The sequence below is a fragment of the Gigantopelta aegis genome, chromosome 13 (assembly GCF_016097555.1).
Source record: "Gigantopelta aegis isolate Gae_Host chromosome 13, Gae_host_genome, whole genome shotgun sequence".
Classification (NCBI taxonomy): domain Eukaryota; kingdom Metazoa; phylum Mollusca; class Gastropoda; order Neomphalida; family Peltospiridae; genus Gigantopelta; species Gigantopelta aegis.
This window is the reverse complement of record NC_054711.1, coordinates 13,198,560-13,211,934: the sequence shown is the minus strand read 5'-3', so window position 1 is coordinate 13,211,934 and position 13,375 is coordinate 13,198,560. Positions and strand designations below refer to the sequence as shown.

Sequence of the window (13,375 nt, the reverse complement as noted above, 5' to 3'; positions counted from 1 at the left end):
TTAGTGTAGACATTACTCTTTGTACAGTCTAGTTCCTTCCATCCTGCTGTACATCCGTCATCGCATCGTCCAGTTTGTTTATCACATGATGATATGTCACGTGATTCATTACAGTGTCTGCTGGAGCACGGTTTATCACATAGAGGACCATAGAGATTAGAAGCACATTCTGAAAAAAATAAGTAGAAATATTCATTTCATCTTTAACCATATTTTGCGAATGAGGAAACTGCATAGGGATTACACAAATGAATAGCAGACGCAAAGCAACATTCAAATAGATAAATTGAGATAAACAAATTAATTACATTTCTACAATTACGCCTATCGCAAGTCACAACTGTCGACAATGAAACTTAACTCAGATTAACATAAGTGTTGCACAAATGAACATAACATTTTATGCAATACTCTATAAATTACTGTTTTCGCCAATAGACGTTTATTTCTGGAACGAAAGATGATTGCCACGTTTAAAATTAAGCGTTCACATTAATTTATAAAGAACCCTGCATGTGCCACTGCAGTTTTATTCCTCTAATACGTGCATTTTATAAACGATACCATACCACTGCACGTTATCCCAGTCCAGTTTTGTTGACATTCTCCAGTACATTCTCCAGTTACGTAGTCACACGGTCCATTTCGACAGTGACAGAACAAGGAGCAGTTATCACCGAACGTTCCAGGAGCACACACTAAACAAAACATTTAAGAAATATTCTATATTAAGTATGATTTTGTTAACGACACCACTAGAGCACATTTATTAATTAATCATCGGCTATTGGGTGTCAAACATTTCGTAATATGACTCGTAGTCGTCAGACGAAACCTGCTGCATTTTTATATTAAGTATCGCACCGTCATACAATTTCGATCGAAATATGTTTTTCATACTCTGTTTTTAACTGCATGTATCGCGATATATTACACTACTATCAACCTGAACAGAAACAACGAAGTGTCTTTTTTTTCTATCTCAGCATTAAAAATGCTTGGAGTCAAGCTACAAACTTTATGTTTTAATTATAATACGATAAATATTGTGCATGTTCTCAGTTTTTGCTACTGCAATATTTTGGTATAAATAAAATGTCTCACACAGTGAACTCCAGTTATCAGAAATACCTGCAAAGTTATCGCCTGCTACGCTGACATTAGACCTGTCAGCGTTAGATGATATGCCACGTGATCCTTACATTGAACAATACAACATATGGACGACTAGTTGGGTTACATCTTATGTCATTCAAAGCACATCAACTTATTTTATACTACGCCTATTTGGTGTCTAACATATAGTTATTTTGACACTTGTTTGAGAGTGAGGGTGAGAGTGAGGGTGAGAGAGGAAAGAAAAGGAATGTTTTTTTTGTTTTTTTTTCAAGAAACATCAGCATATTTTAAACTATGGCTATTTGGTGTCTAGCATATAGTTATTTTGACACTTGGTTGAGAGTCAGAGTGAGAGAGGAAAGAAATGTTTGTTTAAGAAACATCAGCACATTTTAAACCAAGGCTATTTGGTGTCTAACATATAGTTATTTTGACACTTGGTTGAGAGTGAGAGTGAGAAAGGAAAGGAGTGTTTGTTCAACGACACCTCAGCACATTTTAAACCACGGCTATTTGGTGTCTAAAATATGGCTATTTTGATACTTGGTCGAGAAAGAGAAATATAGGCCAAGAACAAGACATAGAATAAATGTACTGCTGCTACATAGGCTTTTCCTACCGATTAAGCAAACGGAATATTTTATATATCAATTCGAATAGCCATGTCAGTATATATGGTGGTATTGAATGTATAAATCTTAAATAAGTGGTTGGGACGGGAAACCAATGGTGATCGATCCTGCGACCCATCGCTCCTGAAGTAAGCGTTCTATTCCTAAGATGTATATCGCCCCATGTGTGGACCAAAATGACTGTCACGAGTTAAATAAAATACCACATTGATGTGGTATACAGAATGAAGACACATAATGCGTTTGAACAGAATTATGTGACTTGGTTGTCCACCCAGTTTTCATACATTATCAGTTTACATTTTACGTCCTACCTATTATACAATCGTAATGTTTGGAGTGAGTTGTGGGAGATTTGTGATCAGCCATCAGGTGGCTTAGGTAACGTTGGAGAGTCAGAGAATAAAACAACTATAGCAATGGCCATGTTCATCAAGTTGATACTTTGATTAAATTTGGCATTGGATTCTTAATAACACTCCAGTGTCTTTTAAATTAGAGCTGTTCCATGTCTAACTTATATCCATTACAACACTTAGTCTCGACAGTGTGAACTATGCCCCACATAGGTCACTATTAGCAGCAAAGGCGCATATATATATATATATATATATATATTCACTTTTCCATAGACAGACCAGCACGTACCGTTTCGTTTAGGATATTTGTGAATGAGATCAAGAGCAAATAGTTACCAAATACTTGAACTTCACAGAAATTCATTGCTGTGTCTCCTCTGCTGTTGTCATCTTTGTATAGTGTGATGTATCTAGCTGTGTTGTTACACGTCATTGACGTCACATCTGGACTGGACTGAGTTGATGAACCACACAGCTGACCAGTGGTTTTCAGGTTTTCATAAAGAGAGCTGTACACCTTAACTCCATTTCTGCGATTTTTTTCTGTGGATATGGGAAAATATGGAGTTTCTTATACATATAATAATTTTATTTGTATGATATTTGTATTATGTTTTCTCTGGCCAATTAAATCATTATCATCCACAGATACTGCTGAAACCGATAGTGTTTATTTAATTAATTGGTTTAATTATTTCCATTTAATAATGTATTGCCGCTTCTCTATTTCAGGTTACGTAGAGAGCCTGTTAACAAATTATAAACACCTAAATAGCTTTAAAGTATGTAACATTTTTATCTTTATGTAAGGATATCCAACATGACGTAATTCACGTTTGACGCCAATTTCCATTAAAAAAAACCCACCACGTCACATATTATTACGTCTTTTAAATATCGAGTAATGACATACATACACATACACATAAATACCCACATCTACATCTACATATACATATACATATATTAATTCCCAGACTAACTCTACTTACGCCGTTTTCTGAAGTGGACCGCTAACTTGTGTATGTAATATTCTTTATCCAGGTCCACCTGCCACCATGTGTATGGATGACCGGGTTCTGTAAACATACAGTATTTCGCTCTGCTACCTTGGACAAGACTTCCATCTACAGCTAGAGAGGAATTTTTCCACCAGCCGCTATAGTAGGAACTCTGACTTGTATGCTTTTTGAAAGCTATATTTTCTGAAACATATGAGACAACATGAATTTATGTAGGTTTGTATCTACCACATGGTTTATAATTCAAACAAACTAAACTAACACAATATAATTTGTGTTGTTATTTCGGAACTACTTATACTCGTGTGTGGATGCATACATAGGATGTATGTACGTATGCATTTTTGATGTACGCATAACGTCTTAAAATCTGTCCAATTCGGATACTGTCAAGAACGGATTCCGGATACTGTCTATACTGAAATCCGGATGTGAATTCAAGAATTCACGTGCTTTGAACTGTGTCGAAACAGCATTTGATTACAAACAAAACCATTACTAAAAGCAGTTCATCACTACTTTTACTGCTGAATAAACACCATGTGGCATATATAAAATTGTTCATTATTGAACAAAGTGTTGTATGTGTCTACATCACGATTTAAGTCAGGCTTAAAATGACTTTTACAGTTAGGTAAATTTGGAAAATTAATAATGAGATATAATGAGATATAATCGCTCAAGTCAACTTTGATTTATCGAAAGGCAGATTAGACCATGATAAATTCCGTCTTACGAAATGCGAGTATCACAATATGTAACTCAATAAAGGTATAGATTGCATGTGAACATAGAATTTGAAAATTACTCTAATATACTTAACAGGAAAAATTATAGTACTTTTCTCCGATTTCGGATTTCTAATCATGTCTTACCAATTGAGAAGGGCATGTGGTCCAATGTTCCAAAAGAAGATATAACATGTACAATATGTAATATAGGTGATATCGAAGATGAGTTTCATTAACTATTTTTATTTGTGATAAATTCAACAAGGAACGAAACAGATTACTAAAAGCCATACTATGTTATTAGACCAAATGTAATTAAATGCAGAGAACTGTTCAACTGCAAACGTGTGAGCTTCCTTAAAACACGTATTAATATTATAAATAACCACTTTACCTCTTGACAACCCATTTTATATAACTTAATCTTACTTACTTGTTTGTTATAAACACTTGTCACTTAACGTATGCGTGTACATGTATATATAATTCATATAATGTACTCTTCTGATGCCACCGGATAGTGGCTTTGAGTGAAATGAAGTTTTGTTCTGTTCTGTTCTCTCACACTGTTTATCATCGGCCGTACTCGTATGTGTTGTCATACAATGATTAATTACTAACTAGTCTGTTATGGTCGATTTTGTTTGAAATAACAAGGCTTTACTGCAGATATAATGCATATACTCTACAGTGGTTGCCGGACAAATTTGAATTAAGTACATCGTAAACACCGACCTATTACATGGCAATTCTAAATTATCGAGTGTTAAAATAAAGCATAACTTTTTATGACCTAGATTAATGATACAAATAGACATTGCAAGATGTCGGCAACTGAAAGTTTAGATATTACATAACAAAATACGGGCTACAGTATTTCTTGGTGTTTCTTTTTAAAACAGTTGAAGAAAAAACAAAACAACAACAACAAAACCCCACTACATTAACTAAAAACATGAAATCAAATCCATATTGTGTTTATCTTTCAAATGAAGCTGTCTCGTTACCTTTCGTCATGTAAAGCGGAAAAACCAATCTATTTTACCTTTGTTACAATTTGATCCATGCCACCCTTTGTCGCAGCCATCAGAACAACCTGTGACGCCATCGCAGTTTGAAGTATAACAATGGCACGTGTAGTTACAATCCAAGCCATACATCGGTGGTATGCAGATACCTAGAAACATATCGAGATATATATATATATATATATATATATAGAATACTGGTGTTATCATTAAAGGCTTGAAAGGTGCTCAATACTTTAAGAGAGAGTAGAGCATGCAATAAATATATATATTGCACTTTTGTCCTACGCTATTACTCCGAGTTTCACGCCCTTCGACGATCTTCAGATAGCTGACACTGGTGAAAAGATTGCAGGGTTTTTATTTTTATGTAGTGCGGTTGCGTGGTTTGAGCTTACTGGTGTGACGGCATTTTGAGATGAGCTCAGTCCAAGCACATATATATATATATATTGGAGCCAAAATCAGATAATTATACGGACGGTCTGTTAGTGTACCTAATAAGCTTCTGGATATTTTATATTACTAGTTTGTGGTCAAGGTCTGTCCAAAGAATGACAATGAATGAATGAATATTTAACGACAACCCAGCACGAAAAATATTGGTGTCAAAGAATGACAATGTCATCATTGTGGCCAAATTTTGGTCACATTTAACCAATATTTGGCAAAACCCAGTTATTTTTTCATATCAATAGTAGAAAAAGTTCACGAATAAATCAAATTTACGAAGCCCAATACAGACAGAAAAAGCATAATAACATTTTATGGTTTTCAAAATTCAGTTTAACCAAAATAATATTCAAAGAGTACACAGAAAAATGATATGAAGTAAAACATCTTTATCATGTACTACCATCATGACTACCAACACTATTCAGTCCCATGGTATAAGACAACACATTTGGTATCTGATTGTTGGTAAACCAGTGGTAGAAAAACTGCATTAGCTAAAAACGATTCTAGCCACGATCGGTGTTTGTGTATCAAATTATCTAAGAAGTGTGAGTAACAGTGCATGACGACAACCTATATATTGGCTATAACCTAACCACCAGCTTCTCAGCTGCAGGACACTAGACAAAGAACAAATTAAGAATAGCTTTGTTTTGGGGCTTTCCATTCTAGGTTCTACCATCTGTCAGCATTTGGGTACCTCTTAGATAGGCCAAGCACATCCCTTAATGCCTTTCTATCAGCCAAATATTACAACCATGAAAAGTCTGCTGCTATGTGCGGGATATTATATCTCACTAATTTGTGTACAACAGGCGTTTTGTCTGTTCTGGGCATGCTGAGGTATTTTTAGTGCAGTAATGGTAATAATAGCTGGTAAAGAGTTGTACATATTCAGAATTGCATTTCAGCTTAATTTAATCTAATCACAGTTTAATATTCCACTGATTTTGAGGTGAAATGGTTTCTTGTTGGCATTTTTGTATTTAATTTGTGCTTGTTTATTTTGGGCATACGCATTTTGGACAGTACCTTTATCGTCTCAGCGTTGGCGCAATCTAACGCCTTGTATGTGTGTCGAGCATATGGAATTGCTCTTGCCATAAGTGAATGAACTATTTAGACTATTTAGCACCCATGATGACCTATGAAAGTTTTTATAATATCAGCTGTGCTGGCAAGTACATACATCATTGATCCACATTTTGGGGGGAACTAAATTGAGATGACACGTCGTTTCATTAATAAGACGTTCCGGACAAAATGTGTGGATATTTTTCAGCTTTATGCTTGGTGAAATTAATGTCATTTTGTTTACTTCAAACAACTTCAGTCATATACGCACCGTACTATCTACGTATTTTAATCTGGATGCCACTCACGTTGGCATTGGCCAAAACCAGAGTGCAGGTAGTACTAAACCAAATAACTTCCGGCTGGGTCAAAGTTCGAGGTGCACCCAACTTTCGATAGAGAAGTGAACACCACAAGTCCTGTGATTGGTTATAAATGTGAGTGTGTTGGTTGTAAAAAATAATAGTTTTATCTGGGCAAAAAAAAAAGTGCAATTTTATTTCATCTAGTACCAATGTGTCAAGTATCCTTGTGCTTGAAACATGTATGGGGTACCTGTAAACAACAGTACTCGAATTTTGTGCGAAACTAGGGTAGTCATAGATGCTACCCGTTATCTCAGAAACGAGCAGCTTGACCCCCATTATTTTCTGATTCACTTTAAGTGTAAGGGGTGGTAGTATTTATATCCGTGGCGTTTATGTCGGTTGATACGTTGCAGGTAGGAGTTTTAGCCACATATGTTACTATTGTCGTCTATGGGATTTGATTTGGTACTATACACCCTGCAGGGAAGTTAAATGCACAGTTTGTGTTACAGTTATGAGATGGACAAAATGTTTGAGTAATCGTTATATGTTAAAGGCATACAACCACATATTACATTCTCAAGGGTTGGCGCCTTATATCATAAACAATTCAGAAATGGCGTAACATTGTTTATTATGATTTATTAATGCATATAATTCGGTACCTATTGTAACACACACGTACACACACACACGCACACACACACACGCACACACGCACGCACACACTTGTTTTCTTTAAGATCGGTGTTTTCTGTATTGGGATACGTAGAACGCAATGGGGAACCTGAGTATGTAGTGTCACATGCAGAGGCTGATGCTCACAAGATGTACCACTAGGACGGAATGGTGTTGATATCATAAATATCCTTCTATATTCCTCCTGTCAGCTACATTTCAGTATTTGGATGAACTTGATCCTTGATCCTATTGTTTGCGATGCATTGCCAGATTTTAATGATCTGACAGAATGTGACTACATGACACTTTCTTCTTTTTGTTTTGGCTAGGATCGATCTCCGTCGGTGGGCCTTTTGGGCTATTTCTCGCTCTTGCCAGTGCACCACGACTGGTATATCAAAGGCCGTGGTATGTGCAATCCTGTCTGTGGGATGGTGCATATAAAATATTACTTGCTCCTAATGAAAAACCGTAGCGGGTTTCATCTCTATGACTGTGTCAGAATGACCATATGTTTGACATCCAATATCTGATGATTAATAAATCATTGTGCTCTAGTGGTGTCGTTAAAAAAAAGCATTCTTTTGGAGAAAAAGGTGAATGACTTTGCAGTCTTGGAGAAAACACCATCTGTGTTGGTGGCAAGCTTTAGCATGTTCTGGGGGAAAATACGTGTTCACGTCTTAACGTTTGTGAACAAATCAGGTTAAAATATCTTCCTACAGAAACACAAATTCACTTATCTAGTCGGGCAAATTTCCAAAATGCAACATAGTGCAAATTTTAACAAGTGCAAATATATGGCACATCTACATGGTCCACAAGAATACATTCAAACTACATATCATAGTTAGAAAGAGCCCAGTAGAAACTGTCTACCAATCGAGTTTACAGATAGTCAGATATCATTTTTTTATATCATAGAACCTGAAGATGATTATGATTATGGCGATGATGATGATGATGATGATGATGATGATGATAATGATGGTAGAAGTACTGATGTTGATTCAAACAATGACGATGATATTAATGATGGCAGTCCTGATAGTGCACAACTAAAACCTGTTGTTTTAACATGTTTTACTTTAAAATACAGTATTGTATTACTGTACATGTAGTTATTGTGCATAATCTATGCAAAGTATGTTGGTTAAAATTTAACAAATAGTCATAGAGATGTCAAATTGTAATTTTTATATGTTTTCATGAATTTTTACATATTATTCATATCGAGTACAATATAATTAGTATTCTCATGACAAATAAAAATTTTGGGCCACGCATTGGCCAAATGTGGCTAGCACGTTAATGAGATTGTTATTCTTTGGCGAGATCTAGACAACAACATATTTAGAGGCTTAGTATATACAAGATGGTAACACCAGACAAATAACACCTCATATTTTGGTGGAGTGTACCCATCTGAAAGCAATTCGAAAAGATATATTTGGACTACAAACTGTGATGGAATCCTTTCGATTCCATCCAGAACTTATTTTACAATTTTTACGTGATACTGAATTTTATTCAAAATTTTAATTATATATATCTGTGATATTTGTATGTTCACACAGTCCTTTACACTGTGTTTTTATTTAACTGTTGAATTTTTATATTGATGATCATCATCACACTGTTGTTGCATTTTACCATAGTTTGACACCCAATAGCCAATGTATTTTTCATGCTGGGGTGTCGTTAAACATTCATTCATTCATTCATTCCAGACAAATAATAAAATAAGTGTCTGTTTTAGGCCATTTTTGTCTTAAGTTTGTTCAACAAGACAGCTATTTTTGGAATCAGCACCACGTTTTACATATAGTAGGCTCGTCAAACCTTCCGTACCTAAAAATCTTTATTAAAGTAATATACCTCTTAGACAATAGTTTTATACAAACTACCGGTGAAATGGCAATTTAGGGCTTAAGGACTTGTATTGAGTCCAAATATTTATATTTTTGTTTTTGTCTGCTCGCTCTTTTCTAATACAACTTGTATATATATTAGCTAGTATATCCAGTGTAATCAACGTATGTGATCGTTTTCAGATCACATACAATCAGAACATTGCAATTAGATGTAAATTAGCACGTTTATTGACATTTAAGCAAATGTACTATGGTCCCACTGCATAATTGACGTATGCATTCATCGTCATAATTCAAAAACTATTTATTTCAATAGCAGTCTTACACTGAAAGCTGTCCAACGTTCATAAAACAAAATACCTTTAGCAATAGTTTATTTCAATGTAAGGATTTCCTAAATGACATTATTCGAGTTTGACAACATTTTCATTCAAAAATACTCTGCGTCATATATTCGTACGTCATTTGCTTATCGGGTAATGGCTGACTCGAATTAAAGTTGCATATACAAATTAGAAATACTCGTATTAAGCTTGGAATTATATAATAAGTAGATTACGCTCGTGTATTTGGGTATCGTCAATATTCATTCATCGTTCTCATCTATCATCCTCTGCCTATCATTCTCATTATCTTAATATAAAAAAACATTCCAAGTTATATATGGAATAGGAACTATAATGTGTTGGTCCTTAAAGGGACTGTCCTGAGTCTCCTGCATTGTAAGATGTTTTCGACTAATAATATCTTTTAACGTCTAAAAGTACGCATTAAAAATATTTTCTTGTTTCAAATATCAATGTCTGTATATTCAGTGTGTTTCTGGTCGTCTTAATATTTGTAGGAAGCCCAAACTGGATTTTCTCTTCAAATAAGTTCGTACATACGAAACAAAAGCTTTTTTGGAAATAAAATGAAATTTAACCTGGTACAAACACGTTTAATATACAACCACTAATATTTTATGCAGAAAAATATATTTGATATGTAATTACAGACGTTAAAAAGTATTTGTTAGTCGATAACATCTTCAAAAATTGCAGCAAACTCAGGACTGTCCTTTTAAAGCGCTCACAAGGTAATGTGTTATGTTCTGTTTTGGGGATATTGAATATATCACTACATGAATGAATGCATGAATGAATGAATGAACGTTTCATGACACCCCAGGACGAACACTACATCGGCTATTGGGTGTCAAACTATGGTAAATCAAACAAATAAAGCAATGATCAACATCAATATAAAAATGCAAGAGTCAAACAAAAACACAGTGTAAATAACTGTGCAAAAAATGCAAATATCCCAGATATATAAAATTAAAATTTAGAGTAACAGTCAGTATCACTTAAAAATTGTAAAACAAATTCTGGATGGAATCGAAATGATTCCATCACATTACGTTGGCCAAATATATATTTTCGAGTTTCTTTAAGATGCTTACACTTCACCAAAATGTGGAGGATCTTTCTTTAAGAGAAATTAATGGGTTAAATATGTATGACCGATGCGAGCACGACACAATACTATTCCATCCTCCCTGTACTGTGGAGGAGGACTGCCATTCTCCCAAGACTGGCTTGCTAGCATGAAGCTTGTTCACAACCGCACCGTCCCAATCATGTTGCCCAGTAGAAAAGATAAATTGGTTGATACCATGTTTAAACTCAGTATACTGCCTTTTTATTACCCCTGATGCCAACATGGCTGGGCACCCAACAAAATACAATATCTTTATTGGCAATGGATAAAGAGACACTTTCATATCACCATCCCAAATTAAGGGATGGTCCAGCTTCATATTGCATACAGCTTGGAGACACGAAAGTGAGTAGGTAAAAATAATAAAGTTGGATCCACTAGAATCCTTTATTTCTGCCCAAACTTCAGCACTAAATATCGAGGCAGTCTCATGGAAATGATGGTATCTGATGGCTGTAGCACAAACCACATAATTCCCATCCCGTGATCCGTCTGTATAAACAGGAATGTAATCACGGTATCTGTCTTGAATTTCCATGAACAATTGTTTATAAACAACAGCATATGTACGATCTTTCTTCAGATGTGCAAGATCAAACACAATTGTATGTGGTAAAGGAGGTAAAAAAAACATATGAAGGAGTTTCCAAAGCGAAAAACCCCACTGAATACGAAGACCAAATGTACGAATAGCATTTGGCCTTGCATCAAACAACTTATTCCATAGTTTGACGTCCAATAGCAGATGTATTTTTCGTGCTGGGGTGTCGTTAAACATTAATTCATGCATTCATTCAAACAACTTCATATACTTATTATCAAACACCGCATCATGTGTAGGATTTTTTGGTAATGAAAGCAGAGAAAGCTTTGCACGTCTACCACCCAAACAAGGTTCGTGTGCATCAACGTACAAGCTCTCTACAGGAGATGTTCTAAATGCACCAAGACAAAGCCTAAGTCCCTGGTTGTGTATAGGATCTAGCATCTGCAAGTAGGTCTTGCGTGCTGACCCATACACAATGCATCCATAGTCACGTTTTGACCTCACAAGAAATCTATACAGACGGAGCATAACCTTGCGGTCTGCTCCCCATTCCGTATTACCAATAACTTTATAAAATATTGACAGCTTTTAAGCCCTTATTTTTAACATATTTAAGATGGGGTACAAAAGATAGCATATCACTACATGAGATTTCGCCCTTCTGCAGAGAGATTGGAAGCATCCGAGAATACGTAAGTTAATAAACAATAATACCCCCCCCCCCATATATATATATATATATATATATATATATATATATATATATATACATATTCAAATCCTAACAGACGCTCACAACTCATCACACATGCGAACCACAAACATCATACATAAATACACACATGGGCAAACCTGACATGTAGCCATAGTTAAATGTGTTGAGTATGCGTCGTTAATTAATCATTTACTTCCTTCCATATACACACAAATACACAAAGTACGCACATACACGCATGCACACACACACACGACGAATATAGAGCAAGCATTTCTGAAACACCATAGATATATATTTACAAACGTGCGATAGCTGCATTTATTATATAACATTTAGTGAGATATCTTAAAATATTAGTGACGATAACACATTTTAGAGTGAAATTTGCACTATTTCACTCTAAAATGTGTTATCGCCACTTACAAAGTGTTATCTTCACTGTAAGAAAGCCGGAACTATTTTGCTGCTGGCATTTTACTTGTATATATTTCACCTCAACTTATGTAAACTTTATCAATTATCACCAACTCTTTTTCCTTATAAACATATGTGCAATATTATTTTAAAACTCCTACCTGCCACTGAGTCGGTCTGAAAACAAAACCATGAAGCAGCGACAATCAGAAACGGCCAACACTTCGACATTTTCTTACATCTCTCCAACCAGGGATTAAAAGATCGTCCTGTATGTAGATACGGTGTGCTGTATTCACAAGTGTGCGAGCAGACAACTAAATATCTCGTCGGACCGGAATACATACATCCGTCATTGTCTTGACTAGTCACCTTACAATTTCTTAGACCGTTGGCGTTAATAATATAGAGTTTGTTTTCTTGTTTGTTTGTTCTGTTTTAATTTATTTTCTTTACGCTTCATAGAATATAGAGGCGGGGCGTAACCCAGTGATAAAGTGCCCGCCTGTTGCGTGGTCGATCTAGGATTGATCCCAGTCAGTGAGCCTATTTTGTATTTTTCGATGGCCGTGGTATGTGCTATCCTGTCTGTAGAAAGTGCATTTGTCAAAATTACCAAATGTTTGACATCCAATAGCCGATGATTAATACAGCAATGTGCTCTAGTGGTTTCGTTAAGCAAAACACATTTTAACTTAAAACTCCACAGAATATTATTCATATACACATCAGGAGGTGACAGATCATTTTATGAAGCTGGCCAGGACGCCGTTTCAAACGCTACTGTTATGTTAAAGTTTGATTTGTTTAACGACACCACTAGAGCACATTGATTTATTAATCATTGGCTATTAGAAGGAAGGAAATGTTTTATTTAACGACGCACTCAACACATTTTATTCACGGTTATATGGCGTCGGACATATTGTT

General features: G+C 35.3%; 1 protein-coding gene across 1 annotated transcript in view; it reads right to left on the bottom strand.

The window, feature by feature from the left end:
• Positions 1-12,705, bottom strand: part of LOC121387142 (protein draper-like) — a 24,618-nt gene extending 11,913 nt beyond the window's left edge. Inside the window, exons 1-6 of the mRNA XM_041518167.1 lie at positions 12,607-12,705; positions 4,909-5,040; positions 3,103-3,315; positions 2,447-2,653; positions 570-698; positions 17-169 (exon numbers count right to left, since the gene is read on the bottom strand). Of these exons, the coding sequence (XP_041374101.1) occupies positions 17-169; positions 570-698; positions 2,447-2,653; positions 3,103-3,315; positions 4,909-5,040; positions 12,607-12,676 (904 nt within the window). The 5' untranslated portion in view covers positions 12,677-12,705. The remainder of the gene's footprint in view (positions 1-16; positions 170-569; positions 699-2,446; positions 2,654-3,102; positions 3,316-4,908; positions 5,041-12,606) is intronic.
• Positions 12,706-13,375: the final 670 nt, after the last annotated feature.